Below are 26,488 nucleotides of genomic sequence, written 5' to 3'. Positions count from 1 at the left end.
GGGCTGCGCTCTTGGGGCAGTGGGAGGATTGCATCAACCGAAACGGGGTTTCATTTTTTTTTTTCATCTGTCCCATGCTTAAACTTTCCAGCAGAAGAAACTGTCTGTGTGCTGGTACTTACAGCACACACTTTTGGAAGAGGGAAGGAGCTGAGGCTCCTGCCTCCTCCCAGCACTGCTGTATCCAGTCTAACTCAAAGCTGGGTCAGCGACGTGAGCAGGGGCCAGACCCCCCCTCCCCACGTCCTTGCGGGGGAAGGCCCCTCGTCTGCTCTCCCTCAGCCCCCTCTTAGCCGTGTGCCCCCAGGGTAGCGGTGACGTGATGAGTAGCACCGTGGCTGAGCTCCTCTGCAGGGACGTGGGAGAGAGCTTCCCCCTGCTTCCCGGAGGGGTGCGTCCCCTCCAGTTTGAGACGAGAACGTTGGACAGAAGAGCCGTCACTCCAGAGGTGTTTAATGAACTGTAATTTGGGACTGTAATTTGCTTTGTGCTCCCTCCTGGTGTCCATTCCCCTCTCAAGCTCCGCTTCAGTTTTTGAGGCAGAGGGTTGTCTCTGCAGGCCTCCTGCTCCTTAGGGAGGAGCAACATCAGTCTCCAGGGCTGAGCCCATCCCAACACTGTAAATAGTATAACTTGAGAACTTGAGTAACTTTGTCAAACTGCTTCTAACCTTTTCTTTTCCATTTCTCCTCTGTTCCCTACGCAAGGAATTGTGGCAATGTGTTCTGCTCCAGTTGCTGTAACCAGAAGGTGCCCGTTCCCAGTCAGCAGCTCTTCGAACCCAGCAGAGTCTGCAAATCGTGCTACAGCAGCTTGCACCCCAGCAGCTCCAGCCTTGAGCTCGAACTGGACAAACCCATCACTGCCACGTCAAACTAAAGATCCAGCCTCGCAGCAGCAGGGGAGCAGCCGGTGCCGACGCTTCCCCGACAGACGGGCGGATTCTCGGTGGGCTGAGGCTGGGAGGAGGCGGGAGCCGTGCGCTGTGGAGGTTGGGGCGTGGAACACTGCTCGGCGGGACAGAGCGCGAGGACGTACCGCTGGACTGGGGGATTCTCCTGCTCCAGCTCTTCCCCCTTTCCTTGCTGTCCTATCTGTGTGTGTGTGTCTACGCGCGTGTGTGTATATATAATAATATATATATGTTTGTTTGCTGGGAGGTTGTGGAAGTGGGAAGGGAGCTGGTGCCAAGAGCCAGCTTTCCCCGTTGTATTTAACTGTCCCACTGCTGAACAGCCGAGTTGGTGGAGGGCAGGAGAAGAGGGGAGCCAGTGCAGCCCGTGTGCGGAGCGTGCGTACCTGTAGCGCTTTCAATCACTCCTCTTACTTCCAAACAAGGAACTGCTGTTTGGGAGCCCTGTTGCTGCTAGAAGAAATGGGAATCCCTTTCCCAAGAGAGCGCTCTCCCTCTGTTCGTAGAGTGGGCTCAGGCACCCTCGCCGCGTGAAGGGGGAGCGGGTCACGGATCTCCGTGCGCAGCGGCTCCTCGTGCACGTGCCATCGGGGGGGTTGTTGCCGCCGTAGCTCGGGGTGGGGACGCCTGGACAGCGCTGGCTCAGGGCAGGGCGCGCTCGCTGGGAGAAGGGGTGGAGCGGGCTGCCGAGCCCGGGTGGGTTTTACACTGACGCCTCTCTCTGAAGTTCTGTAAATGCAATTCATTATTTAAAACCGAGTGGCAAAGTAGGATACCTTCGGCTTCTCTCCTCGCCCCGCCTCTAGGGTGGTTTACTCGCTGCGAAGCTACTCTTTGGAGCAGTGCACGTGTGGTTCACACCAACAGGCCGCCGTGCTGGTGTTCAGACTCGCACTTTAATGAGACTGTCCAAACCAACGGGTGAGCGGCTGCGATACGCTGGTGGTCTCGCGGGGCTCGCTCCCTGAGGGCTTGTCGTGCTCCTGGCACGGCTCCTCCTCTTTCAGCCTCTATTCAATATACTCCAGATAGGAAAAATCCACCTGAGGATTTTATAAAAAACCTCCAGTGCATCACGGATTCCCCTTCTTCCTTCTGTCCCAATCCGAGTCGCTTTTAAAGTCACCTCATTAAAGTGTGAATCTCAAATCTATGTTTTTAAACGAGCGTCAGGTACTCGTCCCCTTTTCCCTTCGACAGAGCCTGCTCAGTGCAGTGTGGCGAGGAAGAAACGTAGCTCCTGCTTCACGGGGCGGTGCCTAGACAGAGTTACAGCTTCTCTTGTGATATTCCCAAGAGCAAAAAAAAATCCTGCTGGAGTATTTGTATTTAAAACTCTCAAAAGCTCGAAATGGAAGAAACCTTGGGAACGGAGTATTTCCCTTCCCTGGAATGTCAGAGTGCTCCAAAGCGAGTGTCGCCTGGAGAAACCATCTCAGAACGTTGGTTAGGACTGGTGGGGAAAAGAAAGGGCAGGGTGTTTTAGTGTGGGCTTTGAACTTCCCGCACCCTTTGCAAGGATCGTGACGCTTCACAAGACAAACATGAATGTCCAGGAGGGTGGTTTGGCGTGGCAGCCCGTGTGCGTCCGGGGAGGGGCTCTGGGAACGCCGCGTCTCGGCATCTGGGACGGGTGTGGGAGGGAAGAGCAAAGAACAAGCCGAGTTCTCTGCTCGAGTCGTATCTACGAGTATTTGCTCCTTAGCCCAGCACAGCGACGAGCTGGGACAGAGCTGTAGGCGTCGCTGTTCCGGCGAGCAGAGAGGGCTGGGGCAGGAGGGGGGTGACACGCGGCTCCTCAGGCCCCTGCGCGCAGGTCTGGCGCTGGGGGCCGGGGGTTGGCGCACTGACGTGTGCGTTTGTGGTGCAAATAGTCAGAACCAAGGCTGAGCTGCTGCAGTTCCTAACGCCAGGTGCCAAGAGGTTCCGATACGGGTTTTTGGGGTCTGTGATGTACAGTGTGAATAAATGCTTGCAGCTCTTAGTCTTTTTTTGATCGATGAAGCACTTTTTTTATTAATATTATTTTTCTTTGTATGTAAAGGAGGAACCAGTATCTCTCCGTAGCTGTATATATAACCCTTCTCTCCTCAAGAGAGTAAAGTGCTCCTCTATTTTTCATTTTTGTCAAAGCGAGAAGTAAATACTTTAGAATTGTTAAATATATAAATAAAAGTGAATAAAGTTTAGCCTTTTGCATGGGAGCATTTGCTAACACACTTTCTAATTTTTTTTTTTTATTTTTCTTTCCTCTCCTTCGTAGGGGATTGTATTTGAGGTTCAGCAGAAACACCAAGGCCTTCGCAGGGGAGGCTGCAGCAGGCCTCCTCTGGCTTTCTTTTCCACTCTGTGTCTTTGCAAGGAACAACAAACTGTTGCTCCTAAACTTAGAAAGAAAAAAATAAAAATATTCAGTTTGGTTTTTCTCCTGGTGCCAGGAGTCCCGGGCAGGGGGAAAGACACACAACCGCCTCCGCCCCCAGGTCAGTACAATCAACCAGCACACGCTTTTCCTAGGCTGGAGAACGTGTTGGTCTCATCTTCCTCAGCACCTCGTCTTTCTTTTTCCCCTGCACCGACCATCGTATTTCAGAATCGTTGATTCAATATTAGCCCAAATGCAGGAGCGGCTTCACCCGCCTTTCGGGGACCTTTGGCCAAGGCAGCTCCACGTTTCCCTTCCCCTGCAGCCACCGAGCGCCAGCACCGAGGTGGGGGGGGTCAGAGCTCGCTTCTCCTCTGCGCCCTTGCTGCCTTATTCGTGATGCTGGGGGGTGGAACCGTGGCTCCTGGGGAACAAACCCAACTCACTCAGGTTTAATATCTTTTAATCTTTTCCCAGAAAGTGGAAAACTCAACTGCTGTTTGTCCCGCAAAAGTTTCCTGCACAAGGGCCCGATTATTCTCATTTTCCTGGGGCTGCTGGCGCGTTCCAGCCACTCGCGCTCCCCTCACATAAGCTCGTGCTCCAGCACTTATTTCTTTTATCTTTGAAGTGGAGAGAGAGGATTTACCCTGAATTCTCGGGGGGATGGAAGGAGCTCCTGGAACAGCTGTGAGTTATTTTGGGACAGGCCTGTTCTCATCACAAGACGTTGTGCACAGTTGCTTTATCAGCGCGTGGTATTTATTGAATCAACCCAAACTGCAGGTTCTGGGCAGAGCTGTGGTCACAGCTGGGGACGGTAGTGACAGCTTCAAGAGTACAAGAGTAAAGCGTGTAGAATGTTTTGCACTATTAAGAACACGCGAAGGAACAGCAGGTTTTCAGTTATACACCAGGATTGGATTTTCTAGAGCTCCTCTCGTACTTGAGTGACTTCCAAGTGCTTTTTCAGTAACTCATCGCTCCGTAGCGCGGCGGCTGGAGGGGTTTTGTGCTCACCGGCCCTCCCAGCCCCGCGCCCCGCAGGGCTCGGCTGTGCTCTGCTTCGGGAGCGCTGAGCGAGCCCCCTCCGCGTGTCCTCCACCACTGGCGGAGAGATCACCACTCATTTCCTGGTGATCAGTTCTTCCTAACGAACATCCCTTCCTCTTTTCTTCTGTTACAGCTCTCGAACAGCCCGAGAGCCTGAGAGCAGAGCACTGCTCCTCACACGGTGCAGCTCTGGCGCTGTCTCGCGTGCTGTAAAATGATCTTACACCAGGGCGATCTGCGCGGCTTAGCGGGAGCCTTGCGAGTGGTGTTAGCGGCCGAGGAACGCGACAATCTGAGGACTGAAGGCCCCTCTCATCCCCAGGCAGGACAGCAGCGAGCCCGGCCCTCCTCGGCGATGGCACGGGAGGCGGTTAGCAGCCAGGGATCTTACGGGCTGGGCAGCAGTTCATTAATCACAGCTTAATTAGATGGGTGAGGTGTGGCAGCGGGGCGCGTAGGATGTAAAACCAAAGGCTCGGTGGTGGTGAAGGGGGAGCAGGCGTCAGGGACCCCTCTGCCCCCAGGAAGGGCTGTCGGGGCGGGAGGGAGCGCGCAGGGAGAGGTTTTGAGCTGGCGGGAGGCTGCGAAGGGCGACGGCCCCGGACAGGGAAGCTGAGAGGTTCAGAGCTCGTCTAACAGAGGGGGCCGTGCAGTTGTTTTATGGTCAGGCTGTATCTGTCCCTCCAGTAGATCCTGAATTGCTGAGCGGGAGGTTTTGAGAAAACTGTGTCCAGAGTCGGTCAGAGCGTTCCTGGGCTGCGCTGGCCGGAGGAGCTCGGGCAGCGCGGGGGCAAGGGCAGCTCACGTGTCTGCCCGGGTGCAGGGGCCGGGTCAGGTTTTACGTAGCCCTTCGATTCTATCGCTGGCATCGCTCGGAAACGGCTCGTGAGCCCCACGGAACCACCTCTCTGGGTTGAACAGCAAAAGCAGCAATTCAGGCTCTTCTAGAAGGGGAGGGCCGGGCTCTGCGCCTGCTCCAGGGGGTTTTTCCTCTAAAGGACAGAGCAGCGCCTCTCCCGGGGCAGGTCGGTACCTTCCCAGCGTGGAGTTTCTTTTTGAACAATTCCGCTGGTTCCTGTTCAGGAGGGGATCCCCCCGCGTAGAGCAAGGGTGCAGAGAGAGAAACGTCACCTTTTCCTGCAGCCAGGGCTGAGCGAAGCGTCCGCCTTCCCCTCCGTGCGCCGTACGGACGCGCCGTTCCCCGGGCAGGGGAATGACAAATCCCCCTAGCGCCGTTCTACCCGCGTAACGCAGGCGTTGGGGCTCGGATTGTGGCATTTTGGGATTTAAGCTCACCCTATTCTTCGGACTTTCAAATTTTTTAAATGCTGCTAAAGTTTTATCTTACTATTTAACAACAAAGATGTTTTTTAAACCGATTTCCCATAGTTGTGTTATTAAATGATTTTTACCTTGCAGTGGCAACAGGTGATGCATTTGATTGTACATTATTTTTTTTTTTTGGTGGAATTTGTATTAAAATGACATCTGAAGTCTTGATTAATTACTTCAAGAACATTAAATGTTTTAAAACATGCAAACCTACGAGAGCAGAGAGCTGTTTAGCAGCAGTATAAAGTGTTAGACCCTAGTGCTTATTGTTTGTAACAGCATTTATTCTGCTGTAGCCTCAGAGTGAATATTTAGATCTTAATAAATTTGTCATTTTCCTACACGGTGACAATTTTACAGTCCCTTGTGTTTTCTGTATTGGTTGCATCTGCAGAGCTCCGAGTTTGGGGGGGTTTATTTTTAGGCAGATTGTAGCTCATGTATTAGGAAAATGTAATCCTGGGGTTCAAAAAAAAACATGTAAGAAAGAGGTGCTGTGAAATCCCGGACAGGCAGCGGGCGTGGGAGGCGCCGCACAGCCCCGTGCTTCGGAGACGAGCAGCGGGGGAGAGTGGAGGATCTCAGCAATCCCAGAATCAATGAGGTTGGAAGAGCCCTCTGGGATCATCGAGTCCAACCATTGCCCTGACACCACCATGGCAACTAGACCAGGGCACTAAGTGCCATGTCCAGGCTTTTCTTAAACCCCTGCAGAGATGGTGACTCCACCACCTCCCTGGGCAGCCCCTTCCAATGGCTAATGACCCTTGCTGAGAAGAAATGCTTCCTAATGTCCAACCTGAACCTCCCCTGGCAAAGCTTGAGGCTGTGTCCTCTTGTCCTATCGCTGGTTGTCTGGGTAATAGCAGGCAGGTGGGCTGAGGGGGAGGAGGAGCACACAGTCAGTAGTTTGGTGTTTGCTTTGGTGGAGGATTCTTGGATTTACATCTAAGATTTACATCAGAGTTTACGTCAGGATGAATTGCAGCATCATTTGGACATGCAGAGGGAATGAATGAACTTTCTGGAGGTCACAGAGACTAGAAAAAGCTTTATTTTCTTAAGAAAAATTAAGAAAACAAATTTTTTTCTTTAATTTTGGTACCAACTTGGACATTTTTGATGTAATTGAAATGACCTCCTCCCCTGAGCTGTTCAGCTTTGCACGGCAGCGTTGATGCTGACCACGTGTGGAGCTGCAAATAGCCCGTGACCGCAGCCCGTGTTCAAAGTGTAGGAGTGGGGGCGTTTTTCTCGCCCGTCTCGGCTGACTGTGGGGCTGAGTCAGCAGCTTGGGCAGGGCCGAGGCGCCCAACACCACGCGTGAAGGTAAAGCCTCTACTCCGGGTTAACAAAGTAAAAGCAAAGCTTGTTTGAGGCAAGGTAGGACATCAAAGGAAACCTCAAAAGCATGAGCTGGACTAAGCCATGTGCCCTTAATACCGCGCTTAACGACCGCCCTGGCTGGGAAGGTGGGCGTTTGGGGCTACAAAGCCTTTGTTCTACCCAGCGAGTTGCCAAGATCAGCTGGTGAGCAGCCCAGTGCAACAGTTCATGGGGAGGTTGCTTGTATGAAGGGAAGGTCCCCTCCTCGCAGCCGTGGCGGGAGCAAGGGGCTGCCCTGGAAGAAAACCCCATCCCTGGCAGGTGCCAGGGTGGACGGGCGTGTGTAGCATTGGGAAGCAAGAAGGTGACATGGGAAAAATGGTGTTTGTCTGTATTTAATGAGCTTCTGATAATTTTCAGTTTGATTTTGGTAGCTTTTCTTTAGAAGAACACCAGCTGGCACTGGAGGAACTGCTGCTTCAGGTCATCGTCTGGATTGGATCGCTTGGTCTTTGCCTAAAGCACGGTGAGAACATTCCAGCAGCTGGGTTAGCCATAACAGCGCAAAAGCAGGGGATTTCAGACCGGAGCGGCTGGTGCGGCTCGGGGCTCCTTGGCAGGATTTGGGCTGTTCCCTGGTGGAACGTCCCCACCCTGCCTGTAATTCGTGGCTGCCTGAGGGTTTGGGGATGTTGTTTTGGATTGTGACCCACCTTCTGTTTCCCCACAGCGGGGCTGGGCTTCCCAGGCACCTCTGGGGGGTCAGAGCCTGCTGGCGCGGGCAGGGCTGCCCTCGTACACCAGCGCGCTGTCCACGAGCGCTTCCTCAGCCCCGTGGCTGCTGCTCCGCAGCTCCGTGGCCACAGGGCCCAGCTCCCGGGTGCACCACCTGAACGGAGAACATGAACTGTTTGTCCCAGCCCCGTTAGACAGCGCTGGTCTCAACTGGAGATCTGCACGTTTGGATCCCTCTTGTTGCTGCTAGAACGGAGCTTCCCCACAGCAAGGAAAAGCCGTTGGTCTCCAGCTGTGATGATACAAGGTTTGGGTCTCGCCGTGGCGGGGGGTCAGATCGCTCACAGAGGCAGCACAAAGCCTGCTGTGCTGTGTGAGAAATCATTAAAAGGAGGGTTTTACCTGTGAGCAGCGGAGATGTCTGTGGAGGAAGCGTCAGGCCGAGCTGCGTGTTCAATTAAGAGAGCTCCTGCGGGAGAGAAGGAGACATGAGGATTCCCGGGCTCCAGCCCGAACAACCAGGGCTTGTGAAAAGCAGGCGCTGGCTACCTCTCAGCAGCACCTGCCAGGCTGAGCTGCCTCGGCTGGGAAGGAGAGGGGGCCCTTTCTTTAACACTCCACCCTTTACCCAGGAGGTGTGAAACCAGGCCCTCCTGGGGCCCGTTCCCTGCCCTTCCCTGGGCTGAAACCCATCGTTTCTGCCTTTCCCGCTACCTGCGTAGATCCTTGCGAGGGCGTAGGAGAAGTCTCTGGCTGCCAGCTCCATGGTCACTGTCCCCCTGGAACCGGCTGCTTGCATGAACCGTGCGAGGCTGCTCAGGGCGTCCTGCGTTCGCTTCACGGCGGGTTCCAGCTCCGCGGCGCTCGAAGCCAGCTCCAGTTTTTTCTGCAAAGAAAAACAATCGCAGGAAAAAATTACAGCGTATTTACCCTCGGCAAGGAAACGGGGCTGGTGAAATCCTGAGCACGCCCAGCACCTCTGAGAACGCTTAAACCACGGTGGCTGTAACTGCCATGTCCAGTCTTTTCTTAAACCCCTCCAGAGATGGTGACTCCACCACCTCCCTGGGCAGCCCCTTCCAATGGCTAATGACCCTTGCTGAGAAGAAATGCTTCCTGATGTCCAACCTGAACCTCCCCTGGCGAAGCTTGAGGCTGTGCCCTCTTGTCCTGTCGCTGGTTGCCTGGGAGAAGAGGCCGACTCCCACTGCGCTACAACCTCCCTTCAGGTAGTTGTAGACTGCACTAAGGTCACCTCTGAGCCTCCTCTTCTCCAGGCTAAACCTCCCCAGCTCCCTCAGCCGTTCCTCGTAGGTCAGACCCTCCGGACCCTTCACCAGCTTGGTCGCCCTCCTCTGGACTCACTCCAACACCTCAACATCTTACGCACAAGATGACTCTCAAATACAAACCCATCATCATTAAAGCGGTGAGGTCTAGTGCCAAGATAAAGTCCAAGGAACCCTCCAAGCCCACAGAATGCTCATCAGATGTTTTCAAAGTAGCTCCGAGCTCGTTGCTATCAAGGATCAAAGACCCCAAAGCATCATTTTAACCTTAGGGGAAAACCCAGCCGTTGTATTCTCTCTGCTCTCCAACAATTTATGCTTTTTCAGATCACACTCATTCTTTTCCTAACCAAAAGCACTGAATCTTCTGAAAGATCACGCTGGGTTTTTCCACACCCTCCCCTGCATTTTGAGAGCAGGAGGCTGCAGAGCTGCTTCAGGGACCGTGCTCGAGGCACTGCTGTTTTCCCTCTGCTCCGGTTCCCAAAGGCTGTAGCTGAGGGCAGGTACACGGCGTCGCTGGGCCAGTTGTGCGGTTCTTTTCTGGCTGAGAGCATCAGAGAGCAAAAGAGCTTTAGAGCTCCAATATTTTTGATTCCTTCGGCTTTTGCTGAGGAATTTTAAGATACCACTACTTGTTTGCTCTCACTGGCTACCACGCAAGACTGTCAGAAGGGTTTTTACTTAAAGACTAACCACGAATATTTAAAAATACAGCAACGGGGAGAAGATCCACAACAGGGTTAGAAGCACAAGTCTCATATTAATGTTTCAAGCAAACATGTAGTCTCACTTTAATCACCTAGATTTATTTCCTGCTGTGTTGAAATTGTGGTTATGGTCTGATAAGGACCTGAAAACACCACCCCGTGTCTTAGATCGTATGTCCGATTTACAGCTAGAGGTTCAGCCCTACGTAGTCGTTCTTGATGCATAAGACAGTTGATTCTGAGCTCTGCGAGACGCTTGCAGGACTGGTGTTCAGAAACACAACTGTACTGTGATGTGACCAAATTTAACCTTAAGTGACTAAAATGCAATAACTGAATAATTCCCCAATGCTATTTTGGAGTCACCCTCCCTGGGCAGCCTGTCCCAGGGCTCTGGCACCCTCACAGTGAAGAAGTTCCTCCTCATATTCAGATGGAACTTCCCGTGTTTCAGTTTGTGCCCGTTGCCCCTTGTCCTGTCAATGGGCACCACTGAGGAGAGTCTGGCCCCATCCCCTTGACACCCACCCCTGAGGTATTTGTGAGCATTGATAAGATCCCCCCTCAGCCTGCTCTTCGCCAGCTGAACAGCCCCAGCTCCCTCAGCCTCTCCTCGGAGCAGAGATGCTCCAGCCCTCTGACCATCTCCGTACCCCTCTGCTGGACTCTCTCCAGTAGCTCCTTGTCTGTCTTGAACTGGGGGCCCAGAACTGCACACAGTTACTCCAGGTGTGGCCTCACCAGGGCAGTGCAGAGGGGGAGGAGAACCTCCCTCGACCTGCTGGCCACACTCTTCCTCACGCACCCCAGGACACCATTGGCCTTCCTGGCCCCAAGGGCACGTTGTTGGCTCATGGGGAACTTGTTGTTCACCAGAACTCCCAGGTCCTTCCCTGCAGAGCTGCTCTCCAGCAGGTCACCCCCAGCCCGTACTGGTGCGTGGGGTTATTCCTCCCGAGGTGCAGGACCCTACACTTGCCTTTGTTGAACTTCATGAGGTTCCTCTCCACCCAGCTCCTCCCAGTTTGTTGTCATCAGCAAACTCACTGAGTGTACCCTCAGTCCCTTTGTCCAGGTCACTGATGAATAAGTTAAACAGGACTGGACCCAGTGCTGACCCTGGGGAACACCGCTGGCTACAGGCCTTCAACTAGACCCTGCACCGCTGACCACAACCCTCTGAGCTGCTCAGAATCACGCTGAGCAAGGATGAGGAAGTTCTCCGTATTTCCCTTTTCCTGAAGATAATTACGACGTTGGGTCCCTGCTCGTAGATCGCAGCACCATCAGCATTAAGTATCCCACCATCAGTAGAGGCAACTGACAGAGGATAAAAGCAAAAAATAGGTGGCAGTGAGGTCAGTGGGGAAGTTACCCTGAGACATGACCTTCAGAGAACAAAGTGCTGTGCTAACAAAGTACTAACGGTGCTGTCACCAAAGCAGCCTGTCACTGGGCACGGATCCTGCAAACTGAGAACCTTAATGGACAAACATAAAATCAATTGTGCTGGTTCTGTGTGCATCAATAAAAAGGAAATGGATTGGAGCAGTAAAAAATCCCTTTATGAAGGGCTAAATGACTTCCTCATTAGATGGGAATGGGGAGGATGTTTCAAAATGAGTCAGAGTCCCAGAGACCAGAAGAATCTGGACACCTGGAGCTCACAAAGAAGTTGTTTATCACCTGTGAGTGAAACCCTGGATCTGGTGTAGAAATTTATCATGTTCCTGCCCACTGCTGCAGAGGCTCTCTGCAGAAACACCTCCCAGTCCGCCTTGCCAGTGCCTGGCTGCCCAAGGTGGAAGGGAAAAGCTTTCTGACACGTCCAGGTTAAATTTGCCAAGTGCCATCTGTTATATCAGAGTGAGTGCATCAACACCGCTCTCCCAGCTCGGCCCGCTCCAGCCACGCTCCGTGGACATGGAGGAAGCCTCAGTGTGACACGAACAGCAAATGCAATGGCACTGACTGGAATTTGGGGACCTTTAAAGTCAGTGCTCACTCATTCACCCTCCAGTCTCATATACAGCCTGATTTCATAGAATCATAGAACCACAGACTGGTTTGGGCTGGAAGGGACATTAAAGCTCATCCAGTCCCACCCACCCTGCCACAGGCAAGGACACCTTCCACCAGACCAGATTGCTCCAAGCCCCATCCAACCTGGCCTTGAACACTGCCAGGGAGGGGGCAGCCACAGCTTCGCTGGGCAACCTGGGCCAGGGTCTCACCACCCTCACAGCAAAGAATTTCTTCCTCAGATCTCATCTCAATCTCCCCTCTTTCAGTTTAAAACCGTTCCCCCTCATCCTATCACTCCACGCCCTTGTAAAAAGCCCCTCTCCAGCTTTCCTGTAGCCCCTTCAGGTACTGGAAGGTGCTAGAAGGTCTCCCTGGAGCCTTCTCTTCTCCAGGCTGCCCCAACTCTCTCAGGCTGTCTTCATAGGAGAGGTGCTCCAGTGGGAGTGCAAGAGCAATGATGATGAGCTTGTTAATTAATAAATCTCAATATTTGGTGCTACTGCTACGCAGGTACCTGCTCTGACTCACGTTCTGTGTTCTTTAATGCTTCTCTGATTATGCAGTTGTTAAGAAGCTGGAGGGGCTCTCTCAGCTCCACCAGCGAGGTGCTGCCGTTTGGCACCTTTGTGGGGGATTCATTTAAATCAGCAGCAGTGTAAGCCTGTGGAGGCCGGCTTCTTTCCAAGCTATTTTGAGAGCCTACCACCCGCTCAGCTCCTTCTCCACTCCATTACCTTCAGTGTCAGACTAAGCTGCTTGTTATCAACAGCTGGACCTGTCGGCTTTTTAATTAGCAGCTGTGCCCAGTCCTGCTTATGGGCAGATTTGGGTTTCTTGTTTGGGAGTCAAATTGTTTGAGGTATTTTTCCTTAATCAAAAGTTGTCTGAGAGGATAGCAAGAAGGCATGAGTGCCTTCTCAGGAGGTCAGAGAGGTGGCTCTGCACAGAACACGGATGAGGTGGGGGGTTGAAATGTAACAGAAGTTGCCAAGTGCAGCCACTGGTGAGGAGGAGTCAGGCTCTTGCTCGTGAGTTTTTGGAAGACCTATCCCGTTGTCAGTGCTGCAGGGAGTGCAGTGACCCAGACCTTTCTCCTGGGGTCTGGAGGAGAAAGTGAAGGCTACGCATAGTCAAATCCATCACTCCAGATGCCCAAGATTCCCTCACTGTATCTGGGCTAATGTAATCTGGATCATTCTATCTGGATTAATAATCTAATCTCTGAGAGAATCCCCCCTGATATGATGATCATGCCTTTCAGGCTGGTTCCTGTCTCCCTTAACAGGACATATCAAGCCAGCTGATGCTCATTTACCTTCATGAAATTCTGAGCTGCTTTGACCTCTCCGTGACTGCCTGTCACCTGAGCACCTCTAAAAGAGCAGCCCGAGGTGGAGCCAGAGAACAGCACATCTAAAGAGGCAGCAATGGAATTCCTTTGGCTCCTTCTACCTTTTCAGTGGGAATGACAATAGGAAGTCATAATGCAGGAGGTAGCCCTAGTGAAGGTTCAATATCCATCAGTCTTGTGGTGTTTTTCCAATTAACAAAGAAAACCACAAAGTTATTTTGGATTCAGGAAGGTGACTCCCTCGCATTAAAACTATACTTCTATTGGTACCTGTCATGAGGATCTCTGATAATGCAAAACTCTTCGCTGCTGAGATAAAACCATCTGCATTTTTTTGCGGCACACAAGGATCACAAAATGAGCCCTGCCTGCGTTCTGCGTCTGTAAGTGCTGCTTAAAAAGCAGAATTATAAAACATCTTCTGAATACTGGTCTAAAGCTCTCAGTTTGGTGGCATTCCCTGCCAGTCACAGCTGGGAGCATCAACGCCAAATAAGACTCTGCCAAGGTGGGAAAATCAGGCTGATTTTGATGTGGGCTCACCTGCACCGTGGAGAAGAAAACAGCCATCACCTGTCCTTGGCTCTTGGTGAGGCATCGCAGGACATCAAGTGACAGGATGTTTGTTGTTCCCTCCCATATGGACAGCACCTGTGGGGTACAACAGACTGTGGAAGAGCATGAAGGAGCCTTTTGGAGCAACTGCAGTTAAGAAAGGGGAACGTGAGGAAACAAAGACATGGGGCAGAGCTAAGGGATATCAAGGAAATCTCCAGAGATGTCTTGCCTCACCTCAAGTGGAAAGGAGCAGTGGTGATGAGAGCCAGGAGCCCAGCTCCCTTACTGAGCTAGGAAACAACCCCAGCACCAGGAACAAGTCACATCCCCTCCCTGGTGGTGACTGGGCTCAGCAGGAAGGCAACCAGGGAAGAGCTGCCACACCTGAGGTGAGTCTGGGGAGGACTGTTTTTTCCCTTGAGCGTGTCTTTAGGAGGCAACCACAGAGTACTGTGCAGGGAACTAGGTGACACACAGGAGCTTCTTCTGCTTCTCCTGCTGCTTTCTTACCAGAGCATCACGGACTATGACTGGCAAGCCCGTATCTTCCATGTAACCTTGGCCTCCAAAACTCTCCATTGCCTCAACAACAACAGCAGAAGCCTGTAAAATGTAGAGAGCTGACATGATCCACATTGCACAAGGGGAAAGAGTGCTCAGAAACCTCTAACATCACATGAAAGTTCCTGCTGGGATGGGACTGTCTGGACCCCACTGATTTGCTGAGGGAGGTTGCTCATTATATGCAGGAGGAGCAGCCCAGGGAAGAAAGACTGAGTAACACTGAGAGAAGACCTGCAGGAGCAGTCAGGCCTTGGGAGAAGATCCAGGGAGAGTGTCTCGATACAGTCCTCTCTAGGCAAGGATAAACCTGTGGTTTGCGTGGTACATGGGAGTATGTGTCTCTAGTCCAGGAGAGTCTTTACCTTCTACTTGCCTATGGTGTGTAAGCTTCGGTGTATTTAAGCTGAGGGTAATGAGAAGAGGGACAGACCCCCCTGAAGTTAAGGCTAATGCTAAGCTATTAACACCTTCTCTTCTATTTATTCATAAATAGGGGAAAGATCTTCCCCGTGGCTCAGTGCCCCAGCATGGTCTTGGGGCAGCCTCAGCAGCATTCCTCCATGGCAGTGGAGCACTTCACAGACACTGCCAGCTCTGCCCTGATCAGATGGCCGATCTGTGGCCTTGAGAGCAGAGGGACAAGTCTCCTACCCACAAAGTCCAGCCTCGGTGCAGAGCAGTAATTGCTGCTAGAGGTCACTGCCGGTATCCCCTGCTATCGCTGCCCTTCACGTTGGCCGTGTTAATCACTCTGTGGTTGCTAATGTGCCACACAGCCCTGCTCATGGCTAATCAAACTGGTTGTCCCATACCTGCTTCCCAGTGTACAGTTTGGTGACTGGTATCAGCAGTCTCAAGAGAAGCTGGTCTTGCTCACTCGCCATGTTGGTTTCTACAAGTCCAAGCAGACGAACAATCTCCATAACCAGAAGAAACGCCCCTCGTGTCTGCACCTGCAAGCAGAGAAGTGGGGAGCTTCACTGGGAAGGATCTTTGACTCAGGCTGGTTCCAGCCTGCTCAGCTGAGATGCCATGAGACTATCTCAAAGGGATGCGCAATACTTGGACCTGGGCAAAATACCACCCCTGCCCGTAGAGACCCACAGCTTCAAAGACCACTGACCAGCCAAGGCACAAAGCATGAAATACTGAAGGCAGTCTGGAGCTGCCTCTCTTGGACACTGCAATCTAGCATGAGGAAAGGGGCAACGCCATTTCAACAGGCCTCGTTGGACCCTTATCAAAGCTCCTATAAGGCATCCAGGTCACAAATCCACATCCTTTCCAAGGGTAAGGGACATGAGACCACACATCTAATGGTCAACCTCTGAGCACCAGGATCTGCAAGGTCTCTGACAGATTTCTTGCTGAGCGACTTACTTCCCTGGCAAGTTGTGATTTTGGAAGCATCGGGATATGGAGCTCTGTAGCCCCTGTGCACAATGACGTGCTGTGGGACTATACAGAATCTGGCCTTTCCTTCAGAGGTGGAGTTCTGGCCACAGGCTAAGAGGTGCTGGAGCTTTAAGTTATGTTTGACAGATGTTGACCACTTTCCCTCTCCCCCACCTGGCAAGAGGAGTTTTAAATACTGTTTTAAAAATATGCATGAACATACTGCAGCCCAAGGGCAAGTGTTGGTGTTACACCAGTTAAGAAAAGAAGTGGTGCCTGGATAGGTGAGAGGAGGAGAACTGTGTGCCTTCTTTTTGAAGTTTCAGTAGGGGTGGGAAGCCACCGGTGTCCTGTGGATTTAGTGAGCTGCTACAGCTCAGCGTTGTGGCAAAGCTGTGAGACATTCTGCAGCGAGCGAAGGCCCACACATGAAATTCCTCCCAAAGCCCAGAGCCAGAGAGCCAATTCATGCTGCTCACTCTTCCATTATCTGTTACTGCCTTAGATGACATTCACGTCTAGAGGCTGTACTCAAGTTCAGTGTCTTGTGGTGATGAGCACTGTGCTTCACTCAGTGAAGACAAACTTCTCAGAAGCTAAAATGCATAGTGACTACTCAGGAATTCTTCAAGCCTGCTGGGAACAGCCCATCTCCTAGTGCATGAGCTACTAGGGAAGTTGGATGAGTCTGTGTCAGCCTTGGACAAGAGTCTGTTAACTGCAGTTTAGGAGACTGTGGTGACATGCTTGGACTCAGATGCTAATGACCAACTTCAGAGGTCATGGCATATCATAGTAGGTACATACATGAATTTTGGCACTCCTCTCAGGAGAGCTCCCAGGTAGCTGTTTTGGATAACCTGAGGTCCAGCAGAGAAGCTAAGTCTATCATCAGATAAAATCCCACTCGAATATGGCGATTCCCCCGCTGTAGCAGCAACAGCCTTCTACACCTGACTATTGTGCACAGGGGCAGGCTGGCTGTGCTCATTAGCAGCTGAGGATCTCTGTCCTCTTTCCTCACCAACAAAAGCCTTACCTCCATCCGGGCTATCGTCTGCATGTGTAGGGGATGGTCCTTGAGGAGCTTCCCAAAGGCAACCCTCCTACGGGCGTACTCCCTGCTCAGACTGATCATCCTAGAGAGAATATAGACAGAGAAAGCAGTTAGACCAGCACCCTCCCACTTCTGAGCTTTCCCTTCCAGCCACCCCCACTGGAAGAACCCTGCTCAGCTGTAGCACACCAGCCTAGGCCACCCACCCACAGGTCAACCTTCTCCAGCACTGCTGGCTTCCAGACCCGTGCGTGCAAAGGCATTAGATGTCAATCAATCAGCTGCAATGCTGAGCACTGCAAAGTCCCCTTGTCCCAATAAACTGCTCCTTCAGCTCTGGGGGGATCCATGCTGCCTTCACCTTCTCATGGAAGCTACTGAAGAAATGGCATTGTAGATCCGAGTTATGTTCAGCATGTTGGAGATGCAGGCCACTCCGTGACCCTCTGCAGAGATCTGAAAGCATCAAGGAACAAAAGCTGATCGAAGACTTTCGCACAGCCTTGGAAGCGGACACATATCTAAGTGAAGGTTGTGTCAACAGGCAGATATAGGCTGTCCACTCCATCTCTGTCCTCAGGCACCAAAAAGGTCTGCTTGCTTTAAAATATGGCTGTCTCATTTTAGCCAAGTCTGTGGCACGACCAGAGAGGTGGCTTTGGAGACCATGGCAGCATGATCAGTTCCAGTTCCTGATGCTTGTTCCTACCTGTGTGCTACACAGAACTGTCCCTCAGCTGGGTCAATGCAACTGGATGAGGGAAATGACCAGCCTAAAATGAGCTTTTTTTTTTTCTTCCCTCTCACCTTTTCCTGAGCTCTTCTCAGCCCTGTCCCACACACAGCCCCATTGGCGAAGCGTTCTGCAAAGTGAACAGCCAGCCACAGAGGTGGAAGAGAGGAACTTTCTCAGTTAGTATCAATGCTAAAACCCACCATGAGTGGTCTGCTGTGCCAAGCCAGCCCAGTCCTAAGGGGACGGTGAAACCTTATGTACCAGCTCTGCTTTAGCTCCATCTAGCCATAGCTCTGCGGTTGCCATCTGCCGCGTGCCCAGCTTGTCTTTCAGCCGTTGCACTTGGATGCTGTTCAGCTTCCCCTCATCTCGAACCTTCAGGAAGAACAGGGACAGGCCACTGGAACCCTGGGGCCATTGAAAAGCAGGCGAAGAGGATTTCATTCCAATGAAACAAGGAAGAAAAAGAATGCTTCTGCTCCTTCACCTGGTTCCACCATCAAACAGACCTGTTTTACTTGTCCTTCAGCATCCGCTACCCTGGCCAGGGTTAATGCCACATCCGAATCAGCGGCCGATGTAAACCATTTAAAACCATAGAGACGATACGTGCCATCTGGCTGCCTTTTGGCCACTGTCTCGGTGCCGTTAGCTGCAGGAAAGGAGAAGATCATCTTGGCTTTATGGGAACTTCCGTATCAATCAATGCCGATTTTCGGTTTAAGCAGCAGCTCTTTTAAGTCACCTCTTGCTATCAAGATGGCGTGTGGATTAGCTGCTAATCTCTTTCATTGACTCTGGATGAGAAATGCAGCCAGAGTTAAGTACTAGGAAGGAAATACGCTCTGTTTAACTGTGAGCCTTTCCAGCAATTGCTCCAGACGAACAGCTGGTAGTGGCAGTGCTGTGTAAGCAGAAGGCACCGCAGTGTATAATCCAATGCCTCCATTTCTTTAGGAGCTACCCCAGCCAAGAACAAAGGCTGCTACAGAATCATGAGTCCTGCAACGATGCACATCTTTCACTCCACAGCTGACCCTTTCACTTCTTCCACCAGGAAACCAACTGCAGCTTCATCAGATGCAGGTGACTCCCCTTCCACGTTTCTGTCTCTGCAGTGGAGTTCTGAGGTTTCCTGGCTCATCACGCTATGACTAACATTGGCCAAGGAATAAAAGTTGAAGGCCAAGAATGCTGTCTCAGTCCCAGCTGGGATGGGTCTGACTGGCTTGCTCAAGGTTTAGATTACAGAGCTAGACATCAGTGTGGTATCCGTGCAAGGAACACAGCTCTGTACCTGCCTGTGTGCACTGCATGCATCAGTGGACAGAACTTGGGCCTTTTGTTGGTTAAAAAGCAGAGCTATGCGGAGGATTTGGATGACTTCTGCTGAAGTTTCCTAAATCAGCTACCTGGCTTTGTAAGTTCCTCACACCCTTCATTTTCTCAGTTCTCGCTAACACATCTACCTGCTGCTGCAGCTGCTTCCCACCTCAGAACACGTACCAACATCAGAGCCTCCCCTGCGCTCGGTCATCCACTGGCCAGAGGTCCAGAACTTCTTGGGGTCACGGGATGTCAGATGGCCAAAAGCTTTTCTCAGAGATCCAGGAATACCTAGTGACTGTTTTGGGGGAGTGAAAAGAAACTAAGAAGATCATAACACGGTAGATTAAATTAGACAGTTGCCTTGATTAACACTGGTATGTCCTAGGCTCAGGACGGACGGTCTGCAAGCAGGCGAGCGGGGCACTGAGTGTCCTGCTCTGCATCTGCATGTACTGCTGAGGGTCTGTGAGAGAGCCCAGCTCCTCCGTGGCTGCTGGAGCACTGTGCAGACAGAAGGTGCAGACTTGTGTCACGAAGGGGAGTGCTGAGCATCTCTACCCGCCTCGGATTTCTGCGCTGCTAGACACCTGGACAGAGAGCTTTCAACACAGTACGTGTGCCAGGGTATCAGCGTACGTTCATGGATGTCACCAGCACCCAAAGAGCTGCAGGGAAGAGGTAACTGCCTTATGCTTTTTGTTTTTATTGAATTAAAATGCCCAGGGCTAGCAAAGGTTATCACCAAGAAGCAGAGCCAAATCTTCAGATTGGGAAAGCCTTGCTAGCTTGGTTAGTTACATCAGGTATGGATCTGGCCCAGCACGTTTAATTGCCACTCCACATGGAGGATAGGAAAACATATGGGACACCTTGTAGTAAAAACATATGGGACACCTTTCCAACTACCTGCAGTGCCACAGGTTTCATGTGCAGCAAAGGCCTTATTGTACAGAACGTTGTAAGTAAATATAAAAGCTAGCCTGGGCACAAAGACTTTGTAATTAAAGGAGAAAGGCAGTGGGAGAGGGAGCTGAGTCACAGAGCAAGGAAGGGCGATGCTGGGAGCCAGATGGCAGATCAGTGCTCCTCCATCCTCTGCCAGTGCTCCAGTCTCTAACCAGCGCTGCCAGGACGTGGGCTGTGCCCTCAGAGACCAGCTGAGCTCATACCTCAATGACTTTGGCTGCCCCATCAGTCATGGCCAGTGGGCAGTTGAAACCTCCCGAGAAGTTTGAAAATAAGTACAGTTTGACAGCCTGATGCAGACGGCTAGGAAAGAGAGTGGAAACAGACAGGTTATGCAGCAGTTCAACAGCAGGAGGATAAAACATCTGCATTAGGAAGAGAGGAACAAAACACAGCCAAAACAGGTGAGAATCAGACCACTTGCTGCTGAGAGGGCAAAAACTGTTTCAGCCAGGAAGAGAGAAGAGGAGCAGCAGCTTCTTGGTCCCAGAGAGACTGCCAGTGCAAGGCTGGGTGGAAGGCATCGCTTGCCAGCTGGTGCACATTAAGTGCAGTTTTTAAAAATAAGAAACATGGGTCTGTCTCCAGAGGCTGGAATACAACGAAACGGCAAGTAAAATCCCAGAGCTTTAGCTGGCTTACGGCTAATGCATGTAAAGCTGGAGCAGCGCAGGGAACTGCCAGGCCCCAGGACCAGGAAGGTGACATCAAAGAATATTATGATCAACTTTAGGCCATTAGTTACGGCTTATCATTGCCGATGCAGAACATTACAGCAGACAGACCCTGCTGTTCGGTACAGCTGTAGGTGTGCTTCTGTCCATGCATCATCTGTTACGCGTTATAAAACAAGAAGTTCAGCCCTGCAACATGCTGAATACACCTTGCTAAGAAATAACCAGGAAGGCGCCAAGTCACTCCCATTCTTCCCCAGTTACCTCCAGTTGGAGTATCTTCTCTCGTAGGCCTCAGCAATCAGCCCTTCCTCTGCTGCAATCTCTTTTATCCTCCTCCAGGCCGAGCAGGTGATGATGTGATCCACCCGCTGCCCCCAGGCATCGTACTGCCGCAGCACAGGGGGGTTCAGCTCGCATTCCCATCCTAGAGGCTTGACCTCGGTTAGCAGACGGTTTCCAAATCTCTCCAGATCCTCACTCACCTCCTCCAGCACCTGTGAAGCAACAAGAAGAGCCCTTCAGCACCCCTCTGGAAGGCAAAGAACCTCGGTCCTAGCCAGAAAGACAAAGGCCTGACCATATTGTCCTGCGGTGCCAGTGGTATCTTGCCACTTGACCCTTCCATGTATTCTGTAACACAGCAGGACAGCTTGGCTCAGCCTCTGCTGGCACAGCTGTGCTCAGCTGTCACTTTTTTTTTTTTCCCCCAAAAAAACATTTTTTCAAGTTACTTTTGGCAGCATCTCTGGATTTTACAAAAGACAGAAGAGCTTTTGCATCAGGGCTGAGAATGACACAGATGCACATGAGCAAGGGGGTTGGACAAGACAATCTCCAGAGGTCTGTCCAACCTCAGCCACTCTGATTTTCTGCTGGAGAAGAATGCCAGGGGAAGAGCTGCCAAAACCAGAAAGCTTTCATCTGTAGAGGAAAACTTCCACTGGGCTCACTAGTTACCTGCCTGTCAGATTAGAAAAGGAGGGGCAGCACAATCATTTGAGCTTCAGCCTGGCACCCAGGGTGTCTAGATTCAAATTTCCACTTCCTGAATGGCCCTGGATAAGGATTCATGCACCCTCGTTTCAGCCAGGCTTGGCTGACTTGGATGGAGTAGTCTGTCCATAGTTAATGGAGGGGAAACCGGCACCCGCAGAGGAGTGATTCATTCCAGCCCTCCTAAATACCTATTTCAAGGTGACAGGAATTGCCTTCTGCAAGTGCTCTTCACTGTCTGTGGCCAAAGCCTAGAGAAGTTGCCTGGACTTCAGTAACCTGACTGATAGAAAATTCATAGATGATGAAAATCAGGCCAGGTGGACCCAACCTCTAGCACTGTTGGACCCTCATTAGCATAAATACATCCAAGGCTGTAACGAGGGTCACAGAAGCACCTGATTTTTCAGCAGAGGAATATTTTTTGCTGTTCTCAACCCCCTCAAGAGATGCTCGTTTCCTCCTCAACATAACAATTGTGGAGATGAATGCTGTAGTTGCTGTACCCAAAGTGATGCAATTATAAAACACATTAATGTGCTGTTGATGAAATACAAACACGGCTTCTTCCTTTCCCCGCTTCCCCCTGTATTGACTCTTCATTAAACTGCATCTCCTGTGATCGATTCTTTCATCACTCTGCTGTTCGTTGTGTGTAATGAGGATCTGACACACACAGTCCAGTTACGCCTCTGAAATTCTCCATCCTCAGACCAGCCAGTTTTCCTTCAGGTGAACTGAAATACTCAGCATTGATCACAAAACAAGCCGAAACTGTGCATGAGAGCCCTGCCAAGTGGTACAGCTCACGCTGCACTCCTGTTTGGGGTTGGTGGAGCTCAGCTGGGATGGGTGTTTGCCTGCAATGCTTATCATATCTCGACAACAGTTTGAAGGTTGTTTTAGAGGCATAATGTAAGAATCCAAGGTTCGTGGACTTTGCTGATCCCTGAAGCACAAGAACCTTTGAACTGTTTACCTGGTTGTTTTTTGTAGGCAGAAGAATATGAATCTAACAAATGGGTCTCTTGGTCAGCACGCCACAGTGAACTCAGACCACAACAGTCCCTTCACCTCATCCACGTTTTCTAAAAAAATAACCACCTGACTGCCTAGCTGTGAGCTCGTGCCCTGAGCACACGTAGCCTTACAAACCACCGTGCCACCCAAGTGAATGTGTTTATTTCCAAGGTAAAAGAACAAAATCAGAGCTCTTACGTTTGTGACTGCTGAATGTAACACACAGCAGCCTGGGTGCTCCAAAAAATGCACACCGGGATATGGAGGGGTGCATTTGTAAACCATCAGGGTCAGGGCTGAAGCCACTACCTACTGGGTGGTCTCATTCACCCTCATCTGTCCTTTGATGTCCCAGGGATGAATATATTGGAAATGTGCAAATTATTGCACGTTAGGAGTGCAAACAGATGATCCTTTATATTAAAGGACATATTTTCAGGGGGATCAAACCAACAGATACCTCTCCACAACGGCACCCAGAAAAAGCAGATGCTTTCTTCTGTGTTCTCCAGAAATCACCTTCAAACAAAGAATGAAATCTTTTGCTCCATTCCAGGAAAATTTCTATGTTCACCACTGAACACTGGTGAACAGGAATCAACGTCCAGCGTGGTGTCTGCTTCAGCGGGACACACAAAGCATCACCTCTTGCTGCTCTGCTGGAGAGGAAGGTGTTCACATGGAGAGCCAGCTCTCCGGCTGCACACAAGCAGATGCTGCATGAAGCAGACAGCAGAGACTGGGCTCTCCTTTTCAGCGATGAAGCAACACTGCCCCGCTGGGACCAAGCACAGAAACATTAAGGGAGATGCTGCTGATTCTCTGGTAGATTTTGCAGCTGCTTTTCTCTTTGGGGAAGGAGTTGAGAGCTGCTCTCAACTTTGGTGCAAGACACCACTGATCCTTCTATTCTTCCGGAGATCTGAATCATGCTTCTTCCAAAGGTGCGGATTAGGAGCAAGATCTTCATGGTTGCCCAAAGGCATCCTCCTTTCCCTCATCTTCTCTTCTGTCAAGAAGGGCCACAGTGGTGCTCAGAGAGGCCTCATTCCTGTCTTTCCAGATGGCTGTGACAAAAGCAAGCTCTCAATGCTGCCACCACACTCTTACTACCCCATGTCTGCAAGGCCTCACAGACCTGGAGACCAAGCAGTAGAAGGAAGAGCATCACTGAAAGCCAGGTTTTGCCCCTCTACTCACCCAGTGGCTTTACATTGCATTGCTTCTTCTGGGTTAAATCACAGAGAGGTCATGCTCTGCTCCATGAGACCTGCTTCTTGAAAAGTGGGACACAGTTGTGGTCCTTGGGGTGACAGCAGAGGACAGACAGTGAGATGAGCTGCCTCCTCCCAGGGGTTCCTGTAGGACTGGACCTCAGAGAACAGAGACCCACAGCTCAGGGTCTCACCCCACCTCTCTGCACCCCTGCATCTGTACAGAGCCTTCACTGTCTGAAAATCAACCCAGAAAAGCCAACGACCTGTGCTGAGAACCAGCAAACCCCATCAGGCCTTTCCATCCTCTTGAGTGCTCAGCTGAGAACAGCCCCATTCCTTCAGAAAGGAATTTCCTTCAAAGCCCCCTTCCCAGGGGGAGAGAAGTGGAGTTGCACAGCAGAGTTTGGGAGCACCTTAGCTTTTTCCCTTTCTCTGAAGTTTCTTACTCTGGATGACCAGAGAACAAATGTCCACACTGACAATCCCAAAACAACACTCCTGTTGCAGTCACCCAGAGTCCAACAAGCCCTTTCTATTCCTGTTTATGTCCTGGCAGTGTTTTTCACCCCTGCACTGATTCAAAGAAAATGAATTTTAAAGAATGTCGATAAATTCCCTCAAGTTAAATGCTCGAAGGCACAAAACAGCTCAGACAAATGTTCAATTCACAGTCTTAAACAGTGATGGAGCCAGAACTGCAGTGTGTACACACAGAAACACAAACGCGGACGCCAGACCTGGGGAGGAAGGTGCGTTTTCAAGTAGCTCTGAAGCAAAGCATCTTCCAAATACTGGTTCCCAGTCTCGGGCTGCTCTTGGAAGAGGGTCTCGGTTTCTCTCCTTGCAAGGGGCATTTCCAGATCTTCTAATATTTGTTTCTCCTGTGCACTGTCCTGTTGCCCCTGCCCCGGGCTCGTGTTGATTCCTTTACGGCTCGGTGGTTGGCAGCTCTCCCAGACCCGAGGCAGAAAGCGAACTGCCTGCCAAGGCTTGCACGTAGCACTGGCCCTCCACCAAGGCAGGCGACAGGTAAACATGATGCTGCAAAGCCCTGAGCGTGTCACACCAATGGCTCTCCCCTCCGGACCCTTCTGCGGTTGACAGCAGCACCGATCTTGTTTTGTTTTAATGTTGTGAAGTTATTTTTGACAATCAATAAAGTCTTCTCTCCTCCCTCAGGGAGGAGCCTTCCAGCAGCTGTTCTCAACTGAACAAGGGAAAAGGTCTTTGGAAAGAGATCAGAAAACAGCCTGGGAAAACACAAGGACTCAGGAAACACTATGTCCTCCATTACCTGCCAGGCAAACCATCCAAAACAGCCGGACTGGCATTTCCAGAGCTGGGGGGACTGGGGGAGGATGTTCCCACCTGCATCCCCCTGAATTGCTTGGGATGATAACAGGGTAGAGATAAGAAGGAAAAAATACATTTCCACATCTGAAGGATAACAAAATGCCTGGAAATGGGAAGGAATGGTTTAGGCAGGTTATTTTGTAAATAAGATACTGGTGAAATAGAGAATCCATCCTCCTTGCCTTGGACGTGACGCTAGCTCCAAAGTAATCTTCTCATGCAGTCCCTGATGCCTTTAATTTGAGTTGGGATGTTATTAAAAGTCTGCCTTTCCCTAGGGAAGTACCAGAATATTCTAAGAGTGTGTCTTCTGGCTTTGAGTACTTTACAACCTGCACCTAATTTGGGGGTCATACGCTGCTAATAAAAACTGTATTTGACTTTAAAGTGGTTTCAAACCGGTGTGACCCCACACCGCTGCCCCCGCCACGGCCCTGCCGCTGTTTCCTCCCCGGGGGCCCCTTGTTCTCGCTGGATTCGTGAGGTGCCGCGTTAACCCGCTCGGCAGGGCCTGGGGCAGGGCACGGACACCTCCCCCGAGGCCGGGCACCGGTGCCCTCGCAGCTGCCCGGCCCCGCCGAGCACCCGCAGCCCCGTCCCAGCGCACCGGGAAGGTGCCGCCGCCGCCGCAGGGTTTTAGGCGGGAAAAGCGGCCGCCACGGACGGCGCCTCCTCAGCCGGCGGCGGGGAGGGAGGGACGGAGGGCGGGCAGGCCGCCTCACCGCGGGGCACCGAGCCGGGCTGTGGCGGCAGCGGGGGCCCGCGGGGACGGGGCTGGCGGCGCAGGTACCGCCCGGGCTGGGCAGCGGGAGGAGGCGGAGGCCGCGCCTCAGGGGACCCCCCTGCGCCTGAGGGACCCCTCCATGCCTGAGGGGACCCCCCTGCACCTGAGGGACCCCTCCATGCCTCAGGGGACCCCCCTGAGGGAACCCCTCCATGCCTGAGGGGACCCCCCTGCACCTGAGGGACCCCTCCATGCTTCAGGGGACCCCCCCACGCCTGAGGGACCCCTCCATGCCTCAGGGGACCCCCCTGCACCTGAGGGACCCCTCCATGCCTCAGGGGACCCCCCTGAGGGAACCCCTCCATGCTTGAGGGGACCCCCCTGCACCTGAGGGACCCCCCTGCACCTGAGGGACCCCTCCATGCCTGAGGGGACCCCCCTGCACCTGAGGGACCCCTCCATGCCTCAGGGGACCCCCCTGCACCTGAGGGACCCCTCCATGCCTCAGGGGTTCCCGTGCCTGAGGGACCTTCTGTGCCTCAGGGGCGGCAGGACCTGGCCCCAGGTAGAGCCTGGCCAGGCCTGAGCTTCAACTCCAAAAAAAAAAAAACCAGAAGGGGAGAAAAAAAAAACCCCACCTTTAAAAACTGCATTTGGAGCCATGGCAGCTTTTTTAGGGCCTGCTGTAGCCTCACGTCGCCCAAAATCAGGCATAAGGGGCAGTCGGTGTGCGGGCGTGGGGCTGAGGGGGCGAAGTCCCCGGGGAGGGAGAGGGTTCCTGGGGTGCTGGGCCTGCAAGA

At 52.0% G+C, this 26,488-nt stretch overlaps 2 protein-coding genes across 5 annotated transcripts in view; one reads left to right on the top strand and one right to left on the bottom strand.

The window, feature by feature from the left end:
* Positions 1 to 6,015, top strand: part of MTMR3 (myotubularin related protein 3) — an 87,235-nt gene extending 81,220 nt beyond the window's left edge. For all 4 annotated transcript variants that reach the window (XM_068412990.1, XM_068412989.1, XM_068412988.1 and 1 more), the window contains one exon: positions 708 to 6,015. In XM_068412990.1, coding sequence (XP_068269091.1) covers positions 708 to 879 — 172 coding nt within the window. In that variant the 3' untranslated portion in view covers positions 880 to 6,015. The remainder of the gene's footprint in view (positions 1 to 707) is intronic.
* Positions 6,016 to 6,694: 679 nt separating this feature from the next.
* LOC137670007 (acyl-CoA dehydrogenase family member 11-like) lies at positions 6,695 to 24,744 on the bottom strand. Its single transcript, XM_068412551.1, has 15 exons — positions 24,349 to 24,744; positions 20,643 to 20,875; positions 19,908 to 20,007; positions 18,916 to 19,033; positions 17,919 to 18,061; positions 17,671 to 17,817; positions 17,035 to 17,129; positions 16,656 to 16,755; positions 15,034 to 15,174; positions 14,168 to 14,260; positions 13,643 to 13,750; positions 8,439 to 8,610; positions 8,127 to 8,193; positions 7,703 to 7,878; positions 6,695 to 7,505 (listed from the first exon to the last, which is right to left on the bottom strand). Exons 1-14 carry the CDS (start codon positions 24,646 to 24,648, stop codon positions 7,752 to 7,754), a joined length of 1,944 nt encoding a protein of 647 aa, XP_068268652.1. The 5' UTR covers positions 24,649 to 24,744; the 3' UTR covers positions 6,695 to 7,505; positions 7,703 to 7,751.
* Positions 24,745 to 26,488: the final 1,744 nt, after the last annotated feature.

This window comes from Nyctibius grandis, chromosome 14 (assembly GCF_013368605.1).
Source record: "Nyctibius grandis isolate bNycGra1 chromosome 14, bNycGra1.pri, whole genome shotgun sequence".
NCBI classification, from domain to species: Eukaryota; Metazoa; Chordata; class Aves; order Nyctibiiformes; family Nyctibiidae; genus Nyctibius; species Nyctibius grandis.
Note: the sequence above shows the minus strand (reverse complement) of the source record. Positions and strands in the feature narration are given on the sequence as shown.

Bases quoted from the DNA above. Each gene is read 5' to 3' on its own strand.
- LOC137670007 (XM_068412551.1), bottom strand. From the start codon at position 24,648: ATGTTTACCTGTCGCCTGCCTTGGTGGAGGGCCAGTGCTACGTGCAAG. The intron at 18,062-18,915 runs GTACGTGTTCTG...CCTTTCCTGCAG, and splicing joins CAGGGGAGGCTCTGATGTTG to CTAACGGCACCGAGACAGTG. The intron at 14,261-15,033 runs GTATGGGACAAC...TACATTTTACAG, and splicing joins AACTGTACACTGGGAAGCAG to GCTTCTGCTGTTGTTGTTGA.